This window comes from Poromitra crassiceps (genome assembly GCF_964638095.1).
Source record: "Poromitra crassiceps genome assembly, chromosome: 16".
NCBI classification, from domain to species: domain Eukaryota; kingdom Metazoa; phylum Chordata; class Actinopteri; order Beryciformes; family Melamphaidae; genus Poromitra; species Poromitra crassiceps.
In genome coordinates this window covers 7487506-7512917 of record NC_139645.1, presented here as the reverse complement: position 1 = coordinate 7512917, position 25412 = coordinate 7487506, and the positions used below count along the sequence as shown (strand labels likewise).

Sequence of the window (25412 nt, the reverse complement as noted above, 5' to 3'; positions counted from 1 at the left end):
GAGATAAGGAGAGGGGAGGAGAGGAGATGAGGAGAGGGGAGGGGATGACAGGAAAGGAGAGTGGAGGAGGAGAGGGGAGAGGAGAGGAGGAGAGGGGAGGGGATGACAGGAGAGGAGATGAGGAGAAGAGGAGAGAGGATGAGAGGAGAGGAGAGGAGGAGATGGGGAGGGGGTGACAGGAGAGGAGAGAGGAGGAGGAGAGGAGAGGAGGAGATGGGAGGGGATGACAGGAGAGGAGAGGAGAGGAGAGGAGAGGAGAGGAGAGGAGAGGAGAGGAGAGGAGAGGAGAGGAGAGGAGAGGAGAGGAGAGAGGATGAGAGCAGATGAGGAGAGGAGAGGAGGAGATGGGGAGGGGGTGACAGGAGAGGAGAGAGGAGAGGAGAGGAGGAGATGGGAGGGGATGACAGGAGAGGAGATGAGGAGAAGAGGAGAGGAGAGGAGAGGAGAGGAGAGGAGAGGAGAGGAGAGGAGAGGAGAGGAGAGGAGAGGAGAGGAGAGGAACATTGTGGAAACAGGACCAGGACAGCCTGGTCGCCAGAATAAAACATTGGCTTGTGAACCAAAAATAAATAAAAAGTTGCATATCAACATTTCTAAATATTGTCTATATCAATGTTATAGAGTCTGCTATTGAAATAGCATGGTGACCAGTAAGGGCATGGATGGTATATTGTCTATATCAATGTTATAGAGAATCAGAGAGCCGTGTTCGTGTGCCAGCGTGTTCAAAGTATACATTTCATATAAGTCACATTTACTGTAACGTTTTTGTTATTTAAAGGTCCCATATTGTGTAGTTTTCTGCTGTTTTAAACATTTGTCAGGGGTCTTTAAAATAAGGTCATGCATACTGTTTGGAATTTGGAGACAAGTTTTTTTTTTATTGCATTTCTAGCCATTCTAGCTCTGTGCTCATTGAATATGCAGGTTTGGCCACAGAGGCGCCGCTGATTGGCTGATGAGGTGCCCCGCTCTGATTGGCCGCCTGATCTGTCAATCTGGGTAGAGCACTGTACAGTGCAGTGTAGGGCTGTCAATCTCCCTCTATAATCAAATTCGAATTTCAGTGCTTTATACATTTTAATATTCGAATTATATTCGAATATTTTAATTAATTTTTAATTGAATTTAAAAAAAAATTTTTTTTTTTTTTTTTGTCTGAGTGAATTGTTGTCTTCTCTTATGTTGTGTTCTGATTCTAAATATAGCTGAATCTTTGGGTTTGACCAAGTAAAACTTTTTCTAAGCATTTTACCAAATGTAGATGGAAAAGTGAATGGTGGATGAATATTCAAAATAATATTAGGCTTATCACAAATAGTCCAGCAATGATGTTTATTTAAGAAAACATGTTCCTTGTACAATGTACATACATTCATTGCATTAGAAAATAGGTCAGATAACCAGAGCTTAGTTAATATTCATCAGTGATGTATTGGTGCTGTCTGAAATGCTAAAATAAAATAATTGATAATAAAAAAAGACACAGCCTTTGTTTGAGCTCCTTATCAATAAACAAATAAGTAAACTTTGCCAAAACAACAATGAGCCATGAACAACAAAAAAATCAGTCACGTATTGCACTTAACACTTTCAGTGCCACGGCCCTTGGGCAAAAGGTTGCTTGCTGTGCCACATAGGCCGCAATGCATTTTAAAACAGTCATATAATTTCTTTAATAATTACTATGTAAACACTGAACACGCACAAATAACGATGAGACTCTCTTCTATCACCTGCAAAAAAAAGTTTATTGATCCCATTTTCCGTTCTTTAGTTATGAGCCGGAGAAGATAGCTTGATCGAACGAAAAACAGAGCTTTTTTTCTACGAGCTGAGATAATGAGCCTTTTGTGAAATTAAACATTTCAAGCACATCACTGACTCTGAAGCTAATTTTCTGATGTAGTCACACCTCAAAAATAATTTCCTTCAATAAAACAGTGAAGGCAAGGGAATTTTGTTTGGAAGAATAATATTTTTAGCTGAAACCAGCAGCGCTGGCGCCTGCATGCGCTGCTGGTTGCAGCTTCTTGCTGATCTTTTGCTGCTGGTGGGCATCGGATATTCTGGCTTGCGTTTGCCAACCCTGTCCTGCTGTCTGGGTCTGTGTTGTGTACTTGGCTCTGCGTGCCCACCTCCCCCCCTCCTCCTCCCCCCCCCCCCCCCCGTTGTGGGAGGAGTGTCTCTCTGCTCTGCTGTTTTCTCGTTTTCTCTGCCTGTGCTCAGCACTGAAAAAGTCAGCTAGATCCTGCTTTTTTACAGCCGCGTGTACCAGCTCCCATGCTTCGAGTTGAGAATAATAACAAATCCACGGCTGATCATGTGTTGCAGCGGACACGGAGGCTGTTGCAGCGGACATCGAGGTGCTCAATTGTGATAGCAGATTGGCTGCTGCAGGGGCACAGCTAAACGTTGCTTCAATGAAGCCGCTGCATACGGACGGATGCGATGCGATTTCCTTCCCCCCAATGACTTCTTCTGTGTGTTTCACTCCACGTTCTCTCATCTGGAGAGCGCTGTCGCCACCTAAGGGTTCTGTAAAATAGGTTAGACACATTCAATACCTCTGAATATTGTAAGAGGCGATGTAAGAGGCATAGATCGACACCCCCCCGTCAAAAAAAAAAAATCGAGTTATGACGCCATTTGGCGTCGCTGGCACTGTACGGTAAATTTCTAATGACGCCATATGGCGTCGCTGGCACTGAATGTGTTAAGAGCTATAGGTTTACATTCAGTATAGCAGCTTCAACAGTCAACTTCAGTTAACAATGAATGAACATACATTTTAAGAGCTACAGGTAGGTTTACATCAGTATAGCAGCTTCAACAGTCAACTTCAGTTAACACTCTTTTCTTCAAGTATGTTGTCAGAACTTGTCACTGTTCTAGTGTTCTAAAATAATTTTTTTTTTTTTTTTTTTTTTTTTTTTAATAAAAAAATATTCGTTTTTAACTCATTGAGTGCCAGCCACTTTTGGAGAACGGATGCTCCCAGTGCCAGAGTTTTCAGAGCGTTTTCAGTGATTTCTCGAGGCCCACAGAATATTGTGTGATATTACTATGTAAACACCGAACACGCACAAGAACGAGCTGGCTCTATTGTATCATCAGCAAAAAAAAGTTTATTGATACCATTTTCCGTTCTTTAGTTATGAGCCGGAGAAGATAGGTTGTTTTCAGCGTTTTCAGGCTTTTCAAATTATTAGCTGAGATAATCCGCCTTTTGTGAAATGCAGCATTTCAAGCACATTCACTGAGTCTGAAGATAATATTTTCTGATGTAGTGACGTAGTTGTTGTGTGATGCCCTGCGTGCACCACCCCCCTCCCCCCCTCCCCCCGTAAACTCCTCCCCACACTGCACACAGCCTCACGCAACCATTATATTTTCGGAGTGCTGCGTTTGTGTGCTGCTGTCGGCTCTCAGCGCCACAGCAGGGAAGAGCCAACCCGGATTGCTGAATGGTTTGGCGTCAGGGGCTGCTTTCCTGACTGCTATTCGGTGGAGAAACTATACAGACAGACAGACAGACAGACAGACAGGGACAGAGGGGCTCAGTTGTGAGCGCGGATTGACTCCTGTTCGGAGCCAATGTCAGCTCCCGCGACAGAGCAAATGGCTCTGGGAGCATGCATCGGGTTGTCTTTGATCCACGGCTTTTAGGCTGTTTCTCGGACCTGTCTCTAATCTGGACTGCACCGAGCAAGCACTGTCGCCACCTAATGAGTCCGTAAAATAGGTTATACACCTCCAATAGCTACTATAGTTGTACAGGAGCTGCGGAAGGCTTTGATCGACGTCCCACCGTCAAAAAACGCATTGGACGTCGAAGGACGTCCGTGGCATTCTACGTCACTATTTAATTGGACGTCGAAGGACGTCCATGGCATTCAATGAGTTAAAAAATAATAATAATCGAATTTCGTTCATAATTATTAAATTCGAATAATATTCGAATATCAAAATTCGTTTCAACAGCCCTAGTGCAGTGCAGATGAAATTTCACCAAATGGCAGCAGTGAGACCGTACGACTTTGAACCTGAAGCTGACTCTGATTCAGAGTCAGCTGTAAAATTCGACGGGCTTTCGAATGGCGTCAGTCCCGTGTCTGTAGCTGCTTGCGTTCCCGAGATACAGCCAAAAAACGGCCAAAATTTATTTTTGCTCCAAATTACACCGAAGCATCTATGCCATGAGAGGGATTCAGGCACAAAGTTTCATGCAGTTTCATCCATTTTCCTAGGAGTTATGATCATCTGATGTTGTAACTAGTACTTTTTAAACACTTATGCGCTGCTATGCGCCCCTCTCGTTGACTCCCGAACTTCGAGGCTGCATCTACTAGATGTAAAATTTGACGATCTAGCTAACGGTGTCAGTCCCGTGTCTGTAGCTGTTTCCGTTCCCGAGATACGCCCAAAAAACGGCCAAAAACACTATAAAACACTATTTTTTTGATGGGCTCCAAATGACACCAAAATTAAACCGAAGCATCTATGCCATGAGAGGGATTCAGGCACAAAGTTTCATGCAGTTTCATCCATTTTCCTAGGAGTTATGATCATCTGATGTTGCCGACAACAGATAATACTAACCCAACAACAAATGCTCATAACTCCTAGGAAAATGGATGAAACTGCATGAAACTAGGTGCGTGAATTCATCTCATGATAATGATGCTTCGGTTTAAGTTTGGTGTAATTTGGAGCCAAAAAACTACTTTCAAGCATAGTGCCAATCGACTCCAAATGGTCTGAAACACATCTGAATACAACCTGGTACAATGCACTTCTTTTTTGACGACATGGCCGACATGTACTGTAGGCTGGCAGTCACGTTCACAACAAGCTAGGTTGAGGTCACAATCATGGGAGAGAGAGGGCGGGCTCTGGGCGGGCCCTGTGAATTTTTGATTGATTGGCGACATGTGACGTAGAAAATCCTTGCAAATTCTGGAACTCTAATTCACCTCTCCTGTGGCTCCATCTTGTGGCAGGGGAGGGAGAGGAATGACTGTAGGAAGTGATTTCATACTTTTACAGACTTGTACAGACACCCCCAAGTTTATACAAACCACAAAACCCAATCAAAAGCGATTTTCACAGTATGGGACCTTTAAGCCTAACCCAAATCACAATCCTAACTTGAATCAAGTTGTTTTAAACATACACAACGTTGTTTTAGGCTATACTTGCCTGAACATAACCAAAGTTGTTAGAGTTGTTTTATTTGTCTTTTAACGTTGGAAAAGCGGCACGGTTTTCATATTAACTGCAGTTTCATTTCAAATCGACCTGGAGATTGTACATAATATATCCCTGTTTGGCAGAGATGTAAAACGACAGTGTTTTGATTCCGCCGACTAAACACATGATAGAAGAGATGTCAAGTGGAAGCAAAGCATAAAGACAGAGGAGATGGAGGCCACTGCAGAGGAGAGGAGAGGGGGTGGACAGACGTACACCACCATCACCATCACGTCTCCTCCTGACACACTTCAGCCCAATGTGGGGGGCCTGCATGTGACAGCCATTTCACGTCGGCTTTGATCGCTGACAAACCATTTGTGTGTGTGTGTGTGTGTGTGTGTGTGTTGTTTCAGCCGAGTGAACCGTTTGTAGTCTGCTTTGCACAAGATGGTTATCCAAATGAGAAGAGTCCAGCTGTAGATGTCACTATCTTCACCGCTGCTGTTTTGGATTTATATATATATATATATATATATATATATATATATATATATATATATATATATATATATATATGTATAATCAGATTTTGTCCCAGCGTCCCCATCTGATAAGAAGGGCATGAAATCCATGACCAAAATAGTCATACATTCTGTCATTGTGTTACGTATGGATGGAATCATAGTCAAAAGAGAATATTACCCTTTTTGTTGGGGACCCCCTGGAACCCCCTCAAGGACCCCTGGGCGGTGACCCCGGAACCCCAATTTGAGAACCGTAAAGAATACAAATCAGAAGGCAATTCATGTAGCATGGCCTTCTAAAGAAAAATGTACCAGTGTTCCATTGTGTGGTTCTATAAGAAAGACAGACCAACTCTCTCAAACAAACTACAATGATGTGTGCAGAAACCCCAATCAGAGACAAATCACAATGCAGCATGGTACACTGAATCTATAACATTTTCAAGGAAGATGAGTTTGCATGCGTTGTAATATTATACAATATCACCATAATCAATTGCTGGTAAAAAAAAAAAGGGTTGCTTGAATTATTATGTTTTCCTTTACACCAAATAAAAGAAAAACATGTATTTCTATCAAAGAAACTCAACTTCACCCTGAGTTTTCTCATGCGATACATGACCTCATCAGCAATTCATCACAACCACTTGCGAGCAGAGTGACACAGCGCGTTGCATTCATCTCTCCTGTGGTGACTGACTGGCACTGAGTGTGTTTGACTTCAGGCATGAATGTATGATCAAATCCAGTACTTGTCACATCTGTGCCTTTTCTGTACATATTCCTGCTGTCTATAGTTATGTGTCTGTCTGCGTGTACGTACGTATAAGTATGAGAATAGACAATGATTCTATCAAAAGACAACTGCACTGCACACTGTGACTGTGAATACAGCTGCTTCTCACAGTTTGAATGCATGGTAGGTTTCTGAACTGCTGAGTGTTGCTGATCCAAGCCAACAAAAAGTCTGTGGATTTTGATCATTGGTTGATACAGTGTTTCCCCTAGAAACATGTTCAGGCCTGGAGGGATTTCGAAAAACGTACCCCGACCGCAACGGTGGGGGCCGTCGCTGGCGATGCTAAACTTTTAGCTAACCTGTTCGCATCTATGTTCGCAATGGCATCCTAATGATCATCTTACTATTATGTGATGCGATGTGAACAGTTGTATTATGGGATGTGCGTTTCCCAGGCAACAACGTTTTGGAACAGCGCCACACGCTGGCACGATGCTGCTAAAAGCAAAATGCTTATTGTTTTGAATGATTTGGCATCTTCTATTTCTGTCAACACTGTCAACACCAGTAGTAATACCGGTAGTATGCCATAAAGGTTTGTTGAGATTTGGGGGAGAGCAGGGGGGAAAAAAAAAGCATTTTTTTTCTGGCCTGGCGGGGGCGCCGTTGTCCTGGCGGGCCCGCCATGCCTGTAGAATATAGATATCAACATACAGTATATACACATATATACATATAGTAGGAATGGTTTCTGTGGAAGCAGTCATTCTAGATTATGCCACAAGTTCATCAGATCCAAAGTATTTGTATGTGTGTGGAACAGGAGGTGCAGGAGGTAACTGGTAGTCATGCTGTGCGTCCTGTTATTAGAGCTGTAATAGTTTTGCAGTGATTGAGATGTTTTCTCATTGATGTTGATCCACCTGATTGACAATGAAAGCAGACCGAGACCTTCTCCAGACCTTCTCCAGACAGTCATAGATAACATGACCAGCAGAGACCTTCTCCAGACAGTCATAGATAACATGACCAGCAGAGACCTTCTCCAGACAGTCATAGATAACATGACCAGCAGAGACCTTCTCCAGACAGTCATAGATAACATGACCAGCAGAGACCTTCTCCAGACAGTCATAGATAACATGACCAGCAGAGACCTTCTCCAGACAGTCATAGATAACATGACCAGCAGAGACCTTCTCCAGACAGTCATAGATAACATGACCAGCAGAGACCTTCTCCAGAGCAGTCATAGATAACATGACCAGCAGAGATCTGCTGACTGTCATTACCAGAGGTGTAGTGCTATCTAGAGAAGTGGGGGAACGCACCTATATGGGGAACACCTGCACACGCACAGGTCCCAACAAAGCGCCCTCCTCCCGCCCCCCCCCCGCACGCACACACGCTAACATTCACGCAGCCTATTCATTAATTAATCGTTCGGGGCGGGCAATCGCTTATATCAACGAATTAAATGAGCAAACTCACGGATTCCTCAAGTGCTGCAAACCACTGTCACTGACACACGACTAACTTGTGTCCTCTATAAACACTGCAGAAGCCCATGACATTTGCAGCTCTGAAACTAAAATACTGAAATAAACCTTGCTTGGGATGTTAAGTATCCACTGGACAGGCTAAATAGCACTGCTGCCACCACCTTTGTTAATCCGGTGAGGTCCGGTGTCAGATCCCTGAGCACAACCCACACGGACAACGACGTAAGGAAAATATATATGCTTTAATGGGAACAAATCATAACAGCTATGAACAGAGAACGGGCACCCGCCCGCCTCCCGTTCCGTGAGTGCGGTACCGTCTTGGCACCAGTCAATGACAGTCTCTGTTCAATAATGACCGCTCGGACAGCAGCCCTGTCCTGCTTCACAAGCACCGCTGCCAGACACACTCTCGGCACGCACTCCGCCCCGCTTTATCAGTTCTCCCTCTTCTAATCAAGTCCAGCCGCGGCTGATCAACTCAGGAGCCAGTCAATCGCGCGCAGCGTCAAACAGGTGAAATGTCTTGGTTGTGATTACCTGTCAATCACCTTTACCGTGGACAAACCTGGTCCACTACAATACGTATATGGGCACAGCAGAGCAGACTCAGTTATCAACACAAACAGCTAAACAATCTCTCAACCAGCGATCACACAAGTTGCACAACTGGCATCTGGCGATGCAAATTGCAATGGGGTGATTAACGCTAACTTTTGATTAAACCGCGTTGAAAAGAAACACGCTTTTAACATTGTTTCTTCATGCTTGTAAACGTACCTTTTAGCAGCTGGTCCGAAAAATTAAAGGATGTTTGGCTGCCTTTTTCATCTTTACTTGTTATAGTGAGGTACTGGTGGAAAAAAAAATATTTTGATGCTGAAAAAGCCAGTATGTTTCAGTATAGCTTTTATTAAACTGAGGTTTCCCCCGCGCTGTAGCTAGTTAAGGTGGAATGTTTCCTTTTCCTTCAAGCCACGAGTTGATGCTGTGTGAATCATTCAGCCCACCTTAAATATAGTTAAGGTGGAATGTTTCCTTCTTTCTTCAAGCCGCGAGTTGATGCTGTGTGAATAATTCAGCCCACCTTAAATATAGGACGAATGACAACGTTGTCAAGTTTCACTCGTTTTATTGGCTCGACATGCACACACACTGACACACACAAAACACCCCTTGGAGAAGTATGGGAACGCCGTTCCCACGCGTTCTGCCGGGACTACACCTATGGTCATTACTCCTTGCGGACTCATTTTCCACAGTATTTGCTATTTTTCAATTTCATTCTATCTGGAATAGGATCATGGAACAATAAACGGTGATACCGCCATATCAAGCCACCACAGTAAGCTTTCCCTGTAGGGAAGCCACATTAAGGATATGTGTCCTGGTCGCTGCAATAGCGCCTCCTCTGGTCGATCGGGGGGGCGCCTGTTCGGGGTGGAAGGGAACTGGGGGGAATAACGTGATCCTCCCACCACGTGCTACGTCCTGCCGGTGAAGCTCCCTGCTGTCAGGTGAAAAAAAGCGGCTGGCAACTACGCATGTGTCGGAGGAAGCATGGTGCTAGTCTACGGCTCTCCCCTGATCGGCAGAGGGTGGAGCAGCGACCGGGGCGGCAAGGGGGGAAACTGGCCATGTACAATTGGGGAGAAAATGCGGGGAGGACGGTTCTTGAAAGTTGTGAATCGATTCAGAATTGTGGAAGATAAGAATCGTGATTCCGACATGAATCGATGTTCTTCCTGACACCCTGAAGCGTGAGCTTATCTCTTCCAGGCTTAACCCACCCATCTGCCTGCCCTTTGTAGCCCTTCATCATCCTCCCCTCTACTGTAGCTGCTTTCTGCTGTCCTTCATCATCCTCCCCTCTACTGTAGCTGCTTTCTGCTGTCCTTCATCATCCTCCTCTCTACTGTAGCTGCTTTCTGCTGTCTGTCTCTGAGCTGCTTCTTCCTATTCTCCCTGCTGCCTCCAGTCCCATCCCCCTGTCTGACTCCTACACATGCACACACACGCACACACACACCACACACCACACGCGCACGCACGCACGCACACACACACACACACACACACACACACACACACACACCACACACCACACGCACGCGCACGCACACACACGCACGCACACGCACACACACACACACACACATACACACACACACGCGCACATGCACACACACACACACACACACACACACCGCACGCACACACACACACACACACACACACACACACCACACACACACCACACACACACACACACACACACACCACACGCACGCGCGCGCACACACACCACACACACACGCACACGCACACTCTTTCTATTGGGTTTTATTTATTTCAGTAAACATACAGTACAGTAGATTGCAGAATTCTGTCTTTTTCAATCAAATGCTCTTAATTGTGTATAATTAAAATGCTCAGTATATATACACACTGCTATGAGAGCAATCAGCTAATCACCTTTTAGTTCATCCCCTGGACAATGAAACAGGACAATTTGTAATATTCACACTCCTGCAATAGTAATGAGATTCAATGACATTTTATCATTCCCCGTGTTTGATGCAACAAGTAATATATCACACATAAAAGAAAAACAGGATGTAAATAAAAATACAGAATTTACCATATTAACCAGAATCTGGCGTTTAACATTTATTTACCTGTATTGTTTTTTTCTCTCTCTCTCCCTCTCACGATAAAACTAAATCATTTCGCCAAGGAGAAGAAATGTATAAAGATACAATATACATTAGTAGTTACGTTTTTTTCTCCACCAACAGGGAGTTTGTCTAATTCTCCTCTCAGTGGAGAGCTCCGTTGAAAGAACAAATATATCTAAGACAAGTCAAAGTGTTTTTTCTTTTTATGTTAGTCTAATCTGTGTGATTGACAGGAGAGATGATCAGAGGGGCGGAGTTTTTACCACCTTCATTAGGACCGGGATAGAAGTATGGGTAGAGTTTCTCAGTGAAGCTGCAGCCAGTAAAGGAGTAGATAAGAGCTGCAGCATCTACATCATAAAAGGAGACCAGACCCTCCTCATAATCCACAAACACCCCCACCTTCTGAGGCTTCATCTCCAGAGAGAGGAGGACACCAGAGTCAGCACAAGCTTTGTACTCATTTCCATTCCTCAACACTATAACCCAGAAGCCTTTCTCTGGGGTCAGTATGATTTGTTCCTTCCTGTTGATCGAGCCTCTCGCCACTCCTACATCCCAGCCAGTCTTCCCTTTAACCTGAACCTCGTAGTAAAACTTCCCTGAAGAGAAGCTCTGCTTTGCTAAAACCAGGCCATATTGAGCAAATCTCTCTGGGTTGTCTGGGAGATTCTTCTTTACATCACCACATGTTACTTGTTTCCCATCATCAGACAGGATGAGCGCGGCGTTTGCTGTATCAGGATCCAGAATCACATCCACTGCATACTGCTGGACCCTCTTCAGCTCAGCCTCAAACAGCTTCTCCATCTGTTTCCTGAGAGTCTCCTCCAGCTGAGCCACAGCTCTCCTCACAGTCCCCTCATATGATGAGCGATGGACACTGACCTCTGTCCAGTCCTTGGTGTGTGGAGGAGTGTTCAGGGATGGGAAGCTTTGGAGGAGTTGGAGGTGGTCTTCAGTGTGTGAGAGCTGCTCCACCTCAGCGCTTCTCTTCATCAGCTCAGAGATCTCCTGTTCCAGCTCTTTGATGAAGCTTTCAGCCTGTTTCTCTGTTGTTTTCTGCTTCTCCTCAATCGTCTCAATGAGCTCAGCTTGGCCTCTCTCCACAGACTGCCTCAGAGCGGTGAAGACCTGCACACCGTCTGCTATCTCTCTGTCTGCATCTTCCTTGCTGAGCTCCACCGTGTGTTTGATCTCCTGAATCTTCAGTCGTCTCTCCTGGATCTTCTGCTGAATTCCAGCCTCTGTCTTCCCCAGCTCAGCCTTCTTTCCTTTATATTCTTCTTTCAGAGGAACAAAGTCATGTGACTTGTGGTGTAAAACAGTGCAGTGCAGACACACACACATCTGGTCCGTCTTGCAGAACAGCTCCAGTGGTTTATCATGCTCTTTACACATCCTGTCTTCCAGGTTCTCCACAGGATTGATCAGCGTGTGTTTTTTCAGGCTGGTGTTTTTCTGATGAGGCTCCAGGTGAGTCTCACAGTAGGAGGCCAGACACACCAGGCAGGACTTCAGGGCCTTCAGTTTGGTCCCAGTGCAGACGTCACAGGGGACTTCTTGACCCATTCTTGGTCTCAACTCTGGGTTGCTGCTGGCTTTCATCTGAGCTGACATGAACTGAGCAGCCATCTCAGATATGAAAGTATTGACCCGCAGCTTGGGTCTTCTGTTGAAAAGCTCTTTACACATGGGACACTGGCACTGGACACTAACATCCCAGTACTGAGTGATGCAGGTGTTGCAGAAGTTGTGTCCACATGGTATGGAGACTGGATCAGTGAACACACCCAGACAGATGGAGCACAGAAACTGATCTTCAGATTGAAGATTGCTGGCAGCTGACATATCTAGACACTGAGACCAAAAGTGAAAGTGTTAAATAACAATACTGTAACACATATTTCTTTTGAGAAAACATCAAAGTTACTTATCGGAATATTATCAAAAGTTATTTTTAGTGTAGTTAAATTGCACGGTTAAATTCACAAGGTGAAAACATCATTTTGACAAGTAGTGTAAAATGACAACAGGGAAACATCCTATCTGGATACAGCTCAATTATGTGTCACTGCTCTCTGTTTAAACCATCGACATATATATCTCAGTGGTTTAAACAGTAAATATGATCTGCTGTTACTCACCTGTGTAAGACTGCTGTATTGTTGAGGAAGGCCTGATCAACTTTGGTTTATTATTCTTTCCAGAGAAAGACAGAGACTTGTCGACTGCAGCAGTGCTGTCGCTCTGAGTTAGCCTACTTTCAGTTTGACTTTATATCACCTTCAAACACACCTGTCTCTGCCGTGTTGCTCCGCCTCTTCACCTTCAAACACACCTGTCTCTGCCGTGCTGCTCCGCCTCTTACTGCAGTTCAATATTAATCTCATAGCAGTTAATGTTTTGTACTTTTGGACTCACTGTATGCTGTCTACACAAGAAGGCTAGCAATGCTTGAATTAAATGAGGTTGCCCCCCCCCACCCCCCCCAAAAAAAAAATCTAGATTTGCATACACATCAGCAAGGCTAATGTTAACAATAAGGCCACTGGCCACTCACACACAACTACACAACAAATACAGTTTGCTCTGCAACAACAACCCTAGGCATGTGCACAGATAGACCACAGGAGGCGCTCAAACACCTGCCCATTTGGCATCGCCCATCACATGTCTAATACTGCCTTGTCATGGTAGAGCTTCTCTTTATTATTGATCTTTGATCAGCCTTGATTATTACTTGCCAGCTCTTTCCTTAGTGACCCGCCCACCTCTGCTATGGATGGCAGCTTAGAGGTATGTAGATATACAGGTATGCCTGATCCAGATCTCATCAAGGTGTTATGACTTCCTTACTGGATTGTGAACGAACAACAATGCTGTCAAGCAGGTGGTTTCTGTGATGAGACAACCAGATAGGAGCCTCTCTGCATAGCTCTCACAATGCCAAGTTAGATGTGCTTTTGTTGGTATGCAGAAATTGGCTGTAGATGCAGTAGAGGCAGGTTTTCATGATGAGTTCTTCCTCCTCTGTGGTCGCTGAAGTCATCTGCTGCAGTGTTGGAATGAAAGGCTGCAGACTCACGGCCGTCCATGGCACAACACATTGTTGCCCAAATCCCTGCCATAACATGAAGTTTGCACTGTGGAATAGCAGTCAATACAGAGCAAACTAGTCCTGGTTACTGCACTAGCTGGTCAGTCGGGGCGCCTGGTCGGGGTGGAAGAGAACTGGTGGGAATAGCGTGATCCTCCCACCACGTGCTACGTCCTGCCGGTGAAGCTCCCCGCTGTCGGGTGAAAAAAAGCGGCTGGCAACTACGCATGTGTCGGAGGAAGCATGGTGCTAGTCTACGGCTCTCCCCTGATCGGCAGAGGGTGGAGCAGCGACCAGGGCGGCAAGGGGGTAATTGGCCATGTACAATTGGGGAGAAAATGCGGGGGGGGGGGGGGACGGTTCTTGAAAGTTGTGAATCGATTCAGAATTGTGGAAGATAAGAATCGTGATTCCGACATGAATGGATTTTCTTCCTGACACCCTGAAGCGTGAGCTTATCTCTTCCAGGCTTAACCCACCCATCTGCTGCCCTTTGTAGCCCTTCATCATCCTCCCCTCTACTGTAGCTGCTTCCTCACCCCCCCCCCCCCCCCCCGTAGCTGCTTTCTGCTGTCTGTCTCTGAGCTGCTTCTTCCTATTCTCCCTGCTGCCTCCAGTCCCATCCCCCTCGTCTGACTCCTACACACGCACGCACGCACACACACACGCACACACACACACACACCGCACGCACACATACCACACACACACACACACAGTAGAGTGTAAGTGTAGAGAGTAAATAGAGCAGCGCGCATTGTTCTTGGTTGTAATTTGATGACAAGTGTTATTAAAATGCATTTGAATCTTGGATGGTTAATGGTTAGTGACAGATTACTTTGTTCATTGTTATTATTTATTAGAAATGTGTCCATAACAAAGACTCCCCATGTGTTGTACCAAGAGCTATGCTGCAGCGCTGATAAACATGAATACAGTACTAGACATGCTGCTGGAGGATATTTTACATTGCCAACTGTGAAGTCAAATTCAGGTAAAAGAACTGCTGTGTACAGAGGTATGTATGAGTGGAATCTGTTTCCCAGGCACATCACACAAACTAACAGCAAAATAACTTTGAAACTATTATTTAAACAACATCTCTCTAATCAGTATAAATGACAAGTGTATGTAAGTAAATGTATGTGTATGTATCTAATGAGATCAGTAGCCTGTACTACGAAACTAGTTTAATGCCTTATCCGAGTAAGTTTGAGTTTAAACCTGGTTTAGCCGTACTACAAAGCAAGTTAACTTTCAATCACCATGGCAACTGACGCTGCAAAGCTAACCTGGTCGCGACCAGGTTAGCTTCAGAGGATAAGATCAAAATCCATGACAGAACCATATAATCGGCTCTCTGGAGTCACTCACCGTTCATATAAGATCGCCATATGAAAAATAGATTGCAGTCAACTGAGAATATAACAAGAAAAACATTTGTGGCTCTGTAGGCTACATAATTAAATTAAGCCTACTTACCACTTTATGTCTTAACAGCTCAACGATGCGTGGAGAAATATGATCACTATTAATCACCGCAGCGCATATCATGAATGGACCCTCAAATGGAGTGAGGGTGTCGTCTCAATTCAGTTGAGCAGTTTTCTCTTTTATAGTAGGCTATTAGGCTTTATACTAGGCTATTTTATATATGAATTATTCGATCAGTGCAACCACACACATGAGTGATAGAGATCATTATTCATTGAGCATGCGTTTCTAAATCTATGGTCTAAATAGGCTTACAGATTGTGGAAATGTATAGACTGAGATTACACATTTAGATTTGTTGCTGCTGCCTGTATCAATGCAGCTGTATCAATCGCTGATCAAAGTAAATCAAATGACTGATGTGAATACAAGCTGCTGCTTTAGACAGCCCTTCAGCAGACTATCCAACGCGGATTTTCATTCTGACATTAAATCGCGGATACATTAAATATCCGCTAAAACTCTGATCATGCACTGCGCTTCATTGAACGAGGAAATGGGTGTGGAAATGAGTGTGGGCGTGGATAAACTCAGCTGTTCATAATGTGATTGGCTGGCGCACCTCTTTCGCGTGGACGCGCGCCTGTGCACGAGCGAAAAACGTGCGCGTGCACAGGCAGATCCCAGGTCCACTTACCTAGTAAAAAACCAGCGTCGTAGTATCAGTTAACTAGATAGCTTTGATCCTGTTCAGTCAAACCAGATCAAAGGGACTTATCGCGGATCTGTTAAACTAGTTTCGTAGTACAGGGCTCAGTTGTGGAAGTCTTGTTATATAAGATGTATCATTTGGCTACATATAAAGGGACTGTGGACTTCTTTTCAGACTTTTGTGTCTGACGTTGACCTTAGACAGATTTTAAAATGTCATAGTGCTACTGTTTAGTTTATGCTTTTGTCTTTTGTTTTGTTTTGATTTGTTTTTGATTTTATTTTATTTATTAGTATAGTCTCTGCTTTCTTGAATAGCAGAGTGTTTTCTTTTCGTTTCTTGTTTTGTTTTGTTGTGTTATGTTTTGTACTGTTATTTTTAATGTTGACGGACCCCAGGAAGAATAGCTGCAGCCTTGCTGTAACTAATGGGGATCCTAATAAACAATAAACAATAAACACACACACACACACGCACACGCACACGCACACTCTTTCTATTGGGTTTTATTTATTTCAGTAAACATAGTAGATTGCAGAATTCTGTCTTTTTCAATCAAATGCTCCTAATTGTGTATAATTAAAATGCTCAGTATATATATACACACTGCTATGAGAGCAATCAGCTAATCACCTTTTAGTTCATCCCCTGGACAATGAAACAGGACAATTTGTAATATTCACACTCCTGCAATAGTAATGAGATTCAATGACATTTTATGATTCCCCGTGTTTGATGCAACAAGTATATATCACACATAAAAGAAAAACAGGATGTAAATAAAAATACAGAATTTACCATATTAACCAGAATCTGGAGTTTAACATTTATTTACCTGTTTTTTTTTCTCTCTCTCCCTTTCATGATAAAACTAAATAATTTTGCCAAGGAGAAGAAATGTATAAAGATACAAGATACATTAGTAGTTAAGTTTTTTTCGCCACCAACAGGGAGTTTGTCTCATTCTCCTCTCAGTGGAGAGCTCCGTTGAAAGAACAAATATATCTAAGACAAGTCAAAGTGTTTTTTCTGTTGATGTTAGTCTAATCTGTGTGATTGACAGGAGAGATGATCAGAGGGGCGGAGTTTTTACCACCATCATTAGGCTCAGGACTGAAGTATGGGTAGAGCTTCTCAGTGAAGCTGCAGCCAGTAAAGGAGTAGATAAGAGCTGCAGCATCTACATCATAAAAGGAGACCAGACCCTCCTCATAATCCACAAACACCCCGACCTTCTGAGGCTTCATCTTCAGAGAGAGGCGGACAACAGGGTCAGCAGCAGCAAAGTACTCATTTCCATTTCTCAACACTATAGACCAGAAGCCATTCTGCGGTCTGAGTGGGATTTGTTCCTTCCTGTTGATCGATCCTCTGGCCACTCCTACATCCCACTTAGGCTTCCCTTTAACCTGAACCTCATAGTAAAACTTCCCTGAAGAGAAGCCCTGCTTTCCTAAAACCTGGACATATTGAGAAAATCTCTCTCGGTTGTCTGGGAGATTCTTCCTTACATCACCACATTTTACTTGTTTCCCATCATCAGACAGGATGAGCTGGGCGTGTGCTGTATCAGGATCCAGAGTCACATCCACTTCATACTGCTGGACCCTCTTCAGCTCAGCCTCAGCACCCAGCTTCTCCATCTGTTTCCTGAGAGTCTCCTCCAGCTGAGCCACAGCTCTCCTCACAGTCCCCTCATATGATGAGCGATGGACACTGACCTCTGTCCAGTCCTTGGTGTGTGGAGGAGTGTTCAGGGATGAGAAGCTTTGGAGGAGATGGAGGTGGTCTTCAGTGTGTGAGATCTGCTCCACCTCAGCGCTTCTCTCCATCAGCTCAGAGATCTCCTGTTCCAGCTCTTCGATGAAGCTTTCAGCCTGTTTCTCAGTTGTTTTCTGCTTCTCCTCAATCGTCTCAATGAGCTCAGCCTGGCCTCTCTCCACAGACTGCCTCAGAGCGGTGAAGACCTGCACACCGTCTGCTATCTCTCTGTCTGCATCTCTCTTGCTGAGCTCCACCGTGTCTTTGATCTCCTGAATCTTCAGTCGTCTCTCCTGGATCTTCTGCTGAATTCCAGCCTCTGTCTTCCCCAGCTCAGCCTTCTTTCCTTTATATTCTTCTTTCAGAGGAACAATGTCATGTGACTTGTGGCCTACAGCAGTGCAGTGCAGACACACACACATCTGGTCCGTCTTGCAGAACAGCTCCAGTGGTTTATCATGCTCTTTACACAACCTGTCTAACAGGTTCTCCACAGGATTGATCAGCTGGTGTTTTTTCAGGCTTGTGTTTTTCTGATGAGGCTCCAGGTGAGTCTCACAGTAGGAGGCCAGACACACCAGGCAGGACTTCAGGGCCTTCAGTTTGGTCCCAGTGCAGACGTCGCAGGGGACTTCTTGACCCATTGATGGTCTCAACTCTGGGTTGCTGATGGCTTTCATCTGAGCTGACCTGAACTGAGCAGCCATCTCAGATATGAAAGTATTGACCCGCAGCAGAGGTCTTATGTTGAAAAGCTCTTTACACATGGGACACTGGCACTGGACACTAACATCCCAGTGCTGTGTGATGCAGTTCTTGCAGAAGTTGTGTCCACATGGTATGGAGACTGGATCAGTGAACACATCCAGACAGATGGAGCAGAGAAACTGATCTTCAGAGAGGAGACTGCTGGCAGCAGACATATCTAGACACTGAGACACAAAGTAAAAGTGTGATATAACAACACTGTAACACACAATTCTTGAATATTGATATTATACACACACACACACACACACACACACACACACACACACACACACACACACACATATATATATATATATATATATATATATATATACTGTATATATATATATATATATATATATATATATATATATATATATATATACACACATACTGTACATATAGATAATTGGAAAATTATTAAAAGTCATTTTGAGTTATGTAGTTAAATTACGCTTGACTGAAAGTGTCATTTGACACAGCCCTTTTGCCAGATTAAATTGTACGTTTTTAGAATCCAAAGAAATCTAACAGCATTTCTGGGGGGGGGAGGCTTCTTTACATTTCTAGATATGTGAATAATTAACATTATATGTGGCAACCTACAGACTATGACATAGTGTCAGTGTGAGGTTGAAGTAGGTCAAAGCCACAGTAAGGAGTAGGGTTTGGATTGGTGTGACTGTTGCGTTACCGGCTTGTAGTTTTCTCTCGTCATGAGAGAGCTGGTTCAAATCCCGACCCAAACCATAACCCAAACCAAGTTGCTTTTATTTCCTAAACCCAAGCATCATTTTACTTGCCTAAAACCAACCAAGATGTTTTACTTGGCTAACTAAGCTTAACGGGCGATTCGAGACGTTACCAGGCCGGTAGCCGCGGTAGCCAGGGCTCCCACAACTCACTACCGGGCCGAGCTGGGGGCAGGGGTGGAAAGAATACAATAAAACCTACTCAAGTAGAAGTACTTTGATGAGATTTTACTTAAGTAGAGGTAAAATTACTGGCTTAAAAAATCTACTTGAGTAAAAGTAAAAAGTAGCTAATTTAAACTATGCTCAGAGTAAAACTTACTTAGTTACTTTTTTGTGGACGGGGGGGGTGGGGGGGGGCGTATATAATCTGAAACTAGGTTATTTTCATCACCTTCTTTAAGTTCATCCTCCACTTCAACCAAAAGCAGAAGTACTGATTTTACTCAAATTAAAGTAAGAAATCACACCCAGGTGTTGAAGTAGGCGGTGCAGGCTGGCGCAGGTCGAACCCTATTCACCTTATGTAGCCACGCCCATTTGACCCGGTTGTGTGGTCGTGACAATAGACAGTTTTAACTTGGCAACAAAAACATTCTTCTAAATTGAACCCCAGCTCACTTCCTCACAGTGTTTGACAGAAAAGAAAAAAAAAGACATAAGGTACAGGAGTGATCATTCTGTCAAAACCGTATGAGGGTTTTACAGCAGAGGGTTAATATGTCACTTTTATAAGTTTAGAAAAAAATGGAGACGGTCAAAGTAACCATTTAGATTACCCATGTGTGCTCAGTTTATCAAAATAACATCTATTTAGAAATCTGATTTTTGTTTTCGGAGATCTGGAGAACCAGTACGTGTCAGTCACTTCAGCTGACAGAAGCCAGGCTCTGAGCAGCATGGCCAGGTGAACATAGCATTGTCATACTGGGAAGAAAACGAGTAAATTAACTGATTTGTGCAGCTCTGTGGTGATTAGCAAGGGAGGCAGTTACGTGGCAGAGTTGCTCGGGGAAGTAACCAGGAAGGGCTGGTGTCTGTGCTGGAGGCCCAAAATGTCCATATTTAACATTTTTGTGCAAGGAAATGTAAGATAAGAACATTTCCATGGATTCTATAAACATACAAAGCCGACATTTTATCCTGGCAATTGGGTTGTTTGACAAGATTGCAAAATGAGAACAGGGACACATCACACACTGGCTGCGTGCCCTCTGTTTAGACAGTAAATATCTGCTGTATTCCCCTGCATACATCTAAGACTCTGCTGTATCTGTTTAGACAGTAAATATCTGCTGTACTCACCTGTGTGTAAGTCTAAGACTGCTGTATTGTTGAGAAAGGCTTGATGAACTTAGGTCTATTTTTCTTTGAGAGAAAGAGAGAGACTTCTCCACTGTAGCAGTGCTGTTGCTCTGTCCGAGTTACTCTTAGTTTCACTTCAGGAATGTGACGTCGAAACACTCCTGTCTCTCCAGTCTACTGTTGCTCCGCCTCTTACTGCAGTTAAAGGGATAGTTCACATTTTTAAAGGTTAGCCCTATTTGCTACAATATCATCTAACTGCAGAGCCGGAGAGCCCAGCGCCCGGTCCACCCTGTACAGTCGGATGTACACTGTCAGACCGCATACATTTCTTCCATACCAGCTCGTATCCAAGGTTTGTCCTATTTAATGGAACAGCAAACAAGACTAGTGTGTCGGTGTAAAAATGCTTTTAATTGTCGCAAAGCATGTTGGGAACATTCTGTGCTTGTTGCTGGCTGGGTTCAAGACTTTGAAGTTTAAACTTTAACAATGCAGTAGAACTCCATCCATCAGATACATCATGTAGTGGAGGAAAAAGTACAATATTTCCATCTGCAATATAGTGGACAAGTCTCACAATGGTAATACTCAAGTGAAGTGCCAGTGCCAACATTCTACTTAAAGCAGGACTAAACCCCAAAACACTTTTTTTCAGCTTTTAACCAATATATATGGCTTTTGCGGTGGTATGTGAGGGATTTTGGTCAAAATCTCCACATTTGAGACCAATCTGTTACAATTTTACAAACCCCTATCATTTCAGCAGCTTAAGTTCCCTCTATGGCTCCAAACCTGCTTTTTTTTGTGCCCTCAAATGAATGGGCATGTTCCACCCCCAAATCACCATAATCAATTGCTGATAAAAAAAAGGGTTGCTTGATTTTTTTTTTTTTTTCTTTACACCAAAAGAAAAACATGTATTTCTATAAAAGAAACCCAACTTCAACATGAGTTTTCTCATGCGATACATGACCTCATCAGCAATTCATCACAACCACTTGCAGCCAGAGTGACACAGCGCGTTGCATTCATCTCTCCTGTGGTGACTGACTGGCACTGACCTTCTCCAGACAGTCATAGATAACATGACCAGCAGAGATCTGCTGACTGTCATTACTCCTTGCGGACTCGTTTTCGACAGTATTTGCTATTTTTCTATTTCATTCTATCTGGAATAGGGATGGAACAATAAACGGTGATACCGCCATATCAAGCAACCACGGCAAGCTTTCCCTGTAGGGAAGTCAGATTAAGGGTATGTGTCCTGGTCGCTGCACTATAGCGCCTCCTCTGGTCGGTCGGGGGGCGCCTGTTCGGGGTGGAAGGCAACTGGGGGGAATAACGTGATCCTCCCACGTGCTACGTCCTGCCGGTGAAGCTCCCCGCTGTCGGGTGAAAAAAAGCGGCTGGCAACTATGCATGTGTCGGAGGAAGCATGGTGCTAGTCTATGGCTCTCCCCTGATCGGCAGAGGGTGGAGCAGCGACCGGGGCGGCAAGGGGGGAAATTGGCCATGTACAATTGGGGAGAAAATGGTTCTTGAAAGTTGTGAATCGATTCAGAATTGTGGAAGATAAGAATCATGATTCCGACATGAATGGATGTTCTTCCTGACACCCTGAAGCGTGAGCTTATCTCTTCCAGGCTTAACCCACCCATCTGGCTGCCCTTTGTAGCCCTTCATCATCCTCCCCTCATCCCCCTCTACTGTAGCTGCTTTCTGCTGTCTGTCTCTGAGCTGCTTCTTCCTATTCTCCCTGCTGCCTACAGGCCCATCCCCCTCGTCTGACTCCTACACACACACACACACACACACACACCGCGCACGTACGCACACACACCACCACACACGCATGCACACTCTTTCTATTCGGTTTTATTTATTTCAGTAAACATACAGTACAGTAGATTGCAGAATTTCAGTATTTTTCAATCAAATGCTCTTAATTGTGTATCATTAAAATGCTCAGTATATATACACACTGCTATGAGAGCAATCAGCTAATCACCTTTTAGTTCATCCCCTGGACAATGAAACAGGACAATTTGTAATATTCACACTCCTGCAATATTGATGAGATTCAATGACATTTTATGATTCCCCGTGTTTGATGCAACAAGTAATATATCACACATAAAAGAAAAACAGGATGTAAATAAAAATACAGAATTTACCATATTAACCAGAATCTGGAGTTTAACATTTATTTACCTGTATTGTTTTTTTTCTCTCTCTCTCCCTCTCATGATAAAACTAAATAATTTCGCCAAGGAGAAGAAAGGTATAAAGATACAAGCATTAGTAGTTACGTTTTTTTCTCCACCAACAGGGAGTTTGTCTCATTCTCCTCTCAGTGGAGAGCTCCGTTGAAAGAACAAATATATCTTAGACAAGTCAAAGTGTTTTTTCTTTTGATGTTAGTCTAATCTGTGTGATTGACAGGAGAGATGATCAGAGGGGCGGAGTTTTTACCACCATCATTAAGATTGGGATTGAAGTATGGGTAGAGCTTCTCAGTGAAGCTGCAGCCAGTAAATGAGTAGATATGAGCTGCAGCATCTACATCATAAAAGGAGACCAGACCCTCCTCATAATCCACAAACACCCCCACCTTCTGAGGCTTCATCTTCAGAGAGAGGAGGACAGTAGGGTCAGCACAAGCTGTGTACTCATTTCCATTTCTCAACACTACAGTCCAGAAGCCTTTCTCTGGGCTCAGTGTGATGCTTCCCTTCCTGTTGATCGATCCTCTCGCCACTCCTACATCCCAGGCAGTCTTCCCTTTAACCTGAACCTCGTAGTAAAACTTCCCTGAAGAGAAGCTCTGCTGTCCTAAGACACTGGGACAAGAAGAAAATCTCTCTGGGTTGTCTGGGAGATTCTTCTTTACATCACCACATTTTACTTGTTTCCCATCATCAGACAGGATGAGCGCGGCGTGTGCTGTATCAGGATCCAGAATCACATCCACTGCATACTGCTGGACCCTCTTCAGCTCAGCCTTAAGCAGCTTCTCCATCTCTTTCCTGAGAGTCTCCTCCAGCTGAGCCACAGCTCTCCTCACAGTCCCCTCATATGATGAGCGATGGACACTGACCTCTGTCCAGTCCTTGGTGTGTGGAGGAGTGTCCAGGGATGGGAAGCTTTGGAGGAGGTGGAGGTGGTCTTCAGTGCGTGAGAGCTGCTCCACCTCAGCGCTTCTCTTCATCAGCTCAGAGATCTCCTGTTCCAGCTCTTTGATGAAGCTTTCAGCCTGTTTCTCTGTTGTTTTCTGCTTCTCCTCAATCGTCTCAATGAGCTCAGCCTGGCCTCTCTCCACAGACTGCCTCAGAGCAGTGAAGACCTGCACACCATCTGCTATCTCTCTGTCTGCATCTTCCTTGCTGAGCTCCACTGTGTCTTTGATCTCCTGAATCTTCAGTCGTCTCTCCTGGATCTTCTGCTGAATTCCAGCCTCTGTCTTCCCCAGCTCAGCCTTCTTTCCTTTATATTCTTCTTTTAGAGGAACAAAGTCATGTGACTTGTGGTGTAAAACAGTGCAGTGCAGACAGACACACATCTGGTCCGTCTTGCAGAACAGCTCCAGTGGTTTATCATGCTCTTTACACATCCTGTCTTCCAGGTTCTCCACAGGATCCATCAGCGTGTGTTTTTTCAGGCCCGCCATTGTCTGATGAGGCTCCAGGTGAGTCTCACAGTAGGAGGCCAGACACACCAGGCAGGACTTCAGGGCCTTCAGTTTGGTCCCAGTGCAGACGTCACAGGGGACTTCTTGACCCATTGATGGTCTCAACTGTGGGTTGCTGATGGCTTTCATCTGAGTTGACTTTCTGAACTGAGCAGCCATCTCAGATATGAAAGTATTGACATGCAGCTCAGGTCTTCTGTGAAAAAGCTTTTTACACATGGGACACTGGCACTGGACACTAACATCCCAGTACTGAGTGATACAGTTCTTGCAGAAGTTGTGTCCACATGGTGTGGAGACTGGATCAGTGAACACATCCAGACAGATGGAGCACAGAAACTGATCTTCAGATTGAAGATTGCTGGCAGCTGACATACCTAGACACTGAGACCAAAAGTGAAAGTGTTAAATAACAATACTGTAACACATATTTCTTTTGAGAAAACATCAAAGTTACTTATCGGAATATTATCAAAAGTTATTTTTAGTGTAGTTAAATTGCACTAAGGTGAAAACATCATTTTGACAAGTATCAGTGTAAAATGACAACAGGGAAACATCCTATCTGGATGCAGCTCAATTATGTGTCACTGCTCTCTGTTTAAACCATCGACATATATATCTCAGTGGTTTAAACAGTAAATATGATCTGCTGTACTCACCTGTGTATGTCTAGACTGCTGTATTGTTGAGGAAGGCCTGATCAACTTTGGTTTATTATTCTTTCCAGAGAAAGACAGAGACTTGTCGACTGCAGCAGTGCTGTCGCTCTGAGTTAGCCTACTTCAGTTTGACTTCAGGAATGTCACCTTCAGACACACCTGTCTCTGCCGTGTTGCTCCGCCTCTTCACCTTCAAACACACCTGTCTCTGCCGTGTTGCTCCGCCTCTTACTGCAGTTCAATATTAATCTCATAGCAGTTAATGTTTTGTCCCTTTGGACTCACTGTATGCTGTCTACACAAGAAGTCTAGCAATGCTTGAATTAAATGACTGATGAAACTGTGAACCTCTGATGTTAAAACCTGGAATAAAGGGGGTAATCAGGGGGTCCCCTACAGTAGCCAGTGGTCCAGTGTTATGCTGAAGTCTTGCACAGAGGCAATATATAGATTTGTGTGCTCACGTGGTAGCACACGTACGACGGAGGCTTGGTCTTTTGTGCGGCCAACATGGGTTCGAATCCGACCCGAGGTCCTTTGCTTCATGTCATCCCCTCTGTCTCTCTCCCCACCTTTCCTGTCTGCCTACTGCCCATACCTAAATAA

The 25412-nt window shown here is 44.2% G+C and overlaps 4 protein-coding genes across 4 annotated transcripts in view; 1 reads left to right on the top strand and 3 right to left on the bottom strand.

Moving 5' to 3' along the window:
- Positions 1-25412, top strand: part of LOC310791219 (SH3 and multiple ankyrin repeat domains protein 2-like) — a gene marked incomplete at both ends in the record, with an annotated part of 245785 nt that overhangs the window by 75642 nt on the left and 144731 nt on the right. The gene's annotated exons all lie outside the window — the stretch shown is intronic.
- LOC310791224 (E3 ubiquitin-protein ligase TRIM39-like) lies at positions 10375-12849 on the bottom strand. Its single transcript, XM_083652904.1, has 2 exons — positions 12787-12849; positions 10375-12499 (listed from the first exon to the last, which is right to left on the bottom strand). The coding sequence occupies exon 2, from the start codon at positions 12488-12490 to the stop codon at positions 10853-10855; it is 1638 nt and encodes a 545-aa protein (XP_083509030.1). The 5' UTR covers positions 12491-12499; positions 12787-12849; the 3' UTR covers positions 10375-10852.
- LOC310791222 (E3 ubiquitin-protein ligase TRIM21-like) lies at positions 16395-20579 on the bottom strand. Its single transcript, XM_083652902.1, has 2 exons — positions 20454-20579; positions 16395-18578 (listed from the first exon to the last, which is right to left on the bottom strand). The coding sequence occupies exon 2, from the start codon at positions 18567-18569 to the stop codon at positions 16929-16931; it is 1641 nt and encodes a 546-aa protein (XP_083509028.1). The 5' UTR covers positions 18570-18578; positions 20454-20579; the 3' UTR covers positions 16395-16928.
- On the bottom strand, positions 22351-24913 carry LOC310791223 (E3 ubiquitin-protein ligase TRIM39-like). The gene is made up of 2 exons (XM_083652903.1): positions 24807-24913; positions 22351-24528 (listed from the first exon to the last, which is right to left on the bottom strand). The coding sequence occupies exon 2, from the start codon at positions 24517-24519 to the stop codon at positions 22879-22881; it is 1641 nt and encodes a 546-aa protein (XP_083509029.1). The 5' UTR covers positions 24520-24528; positions 24807-24913; the 3' UTR covers positions 22351-22878.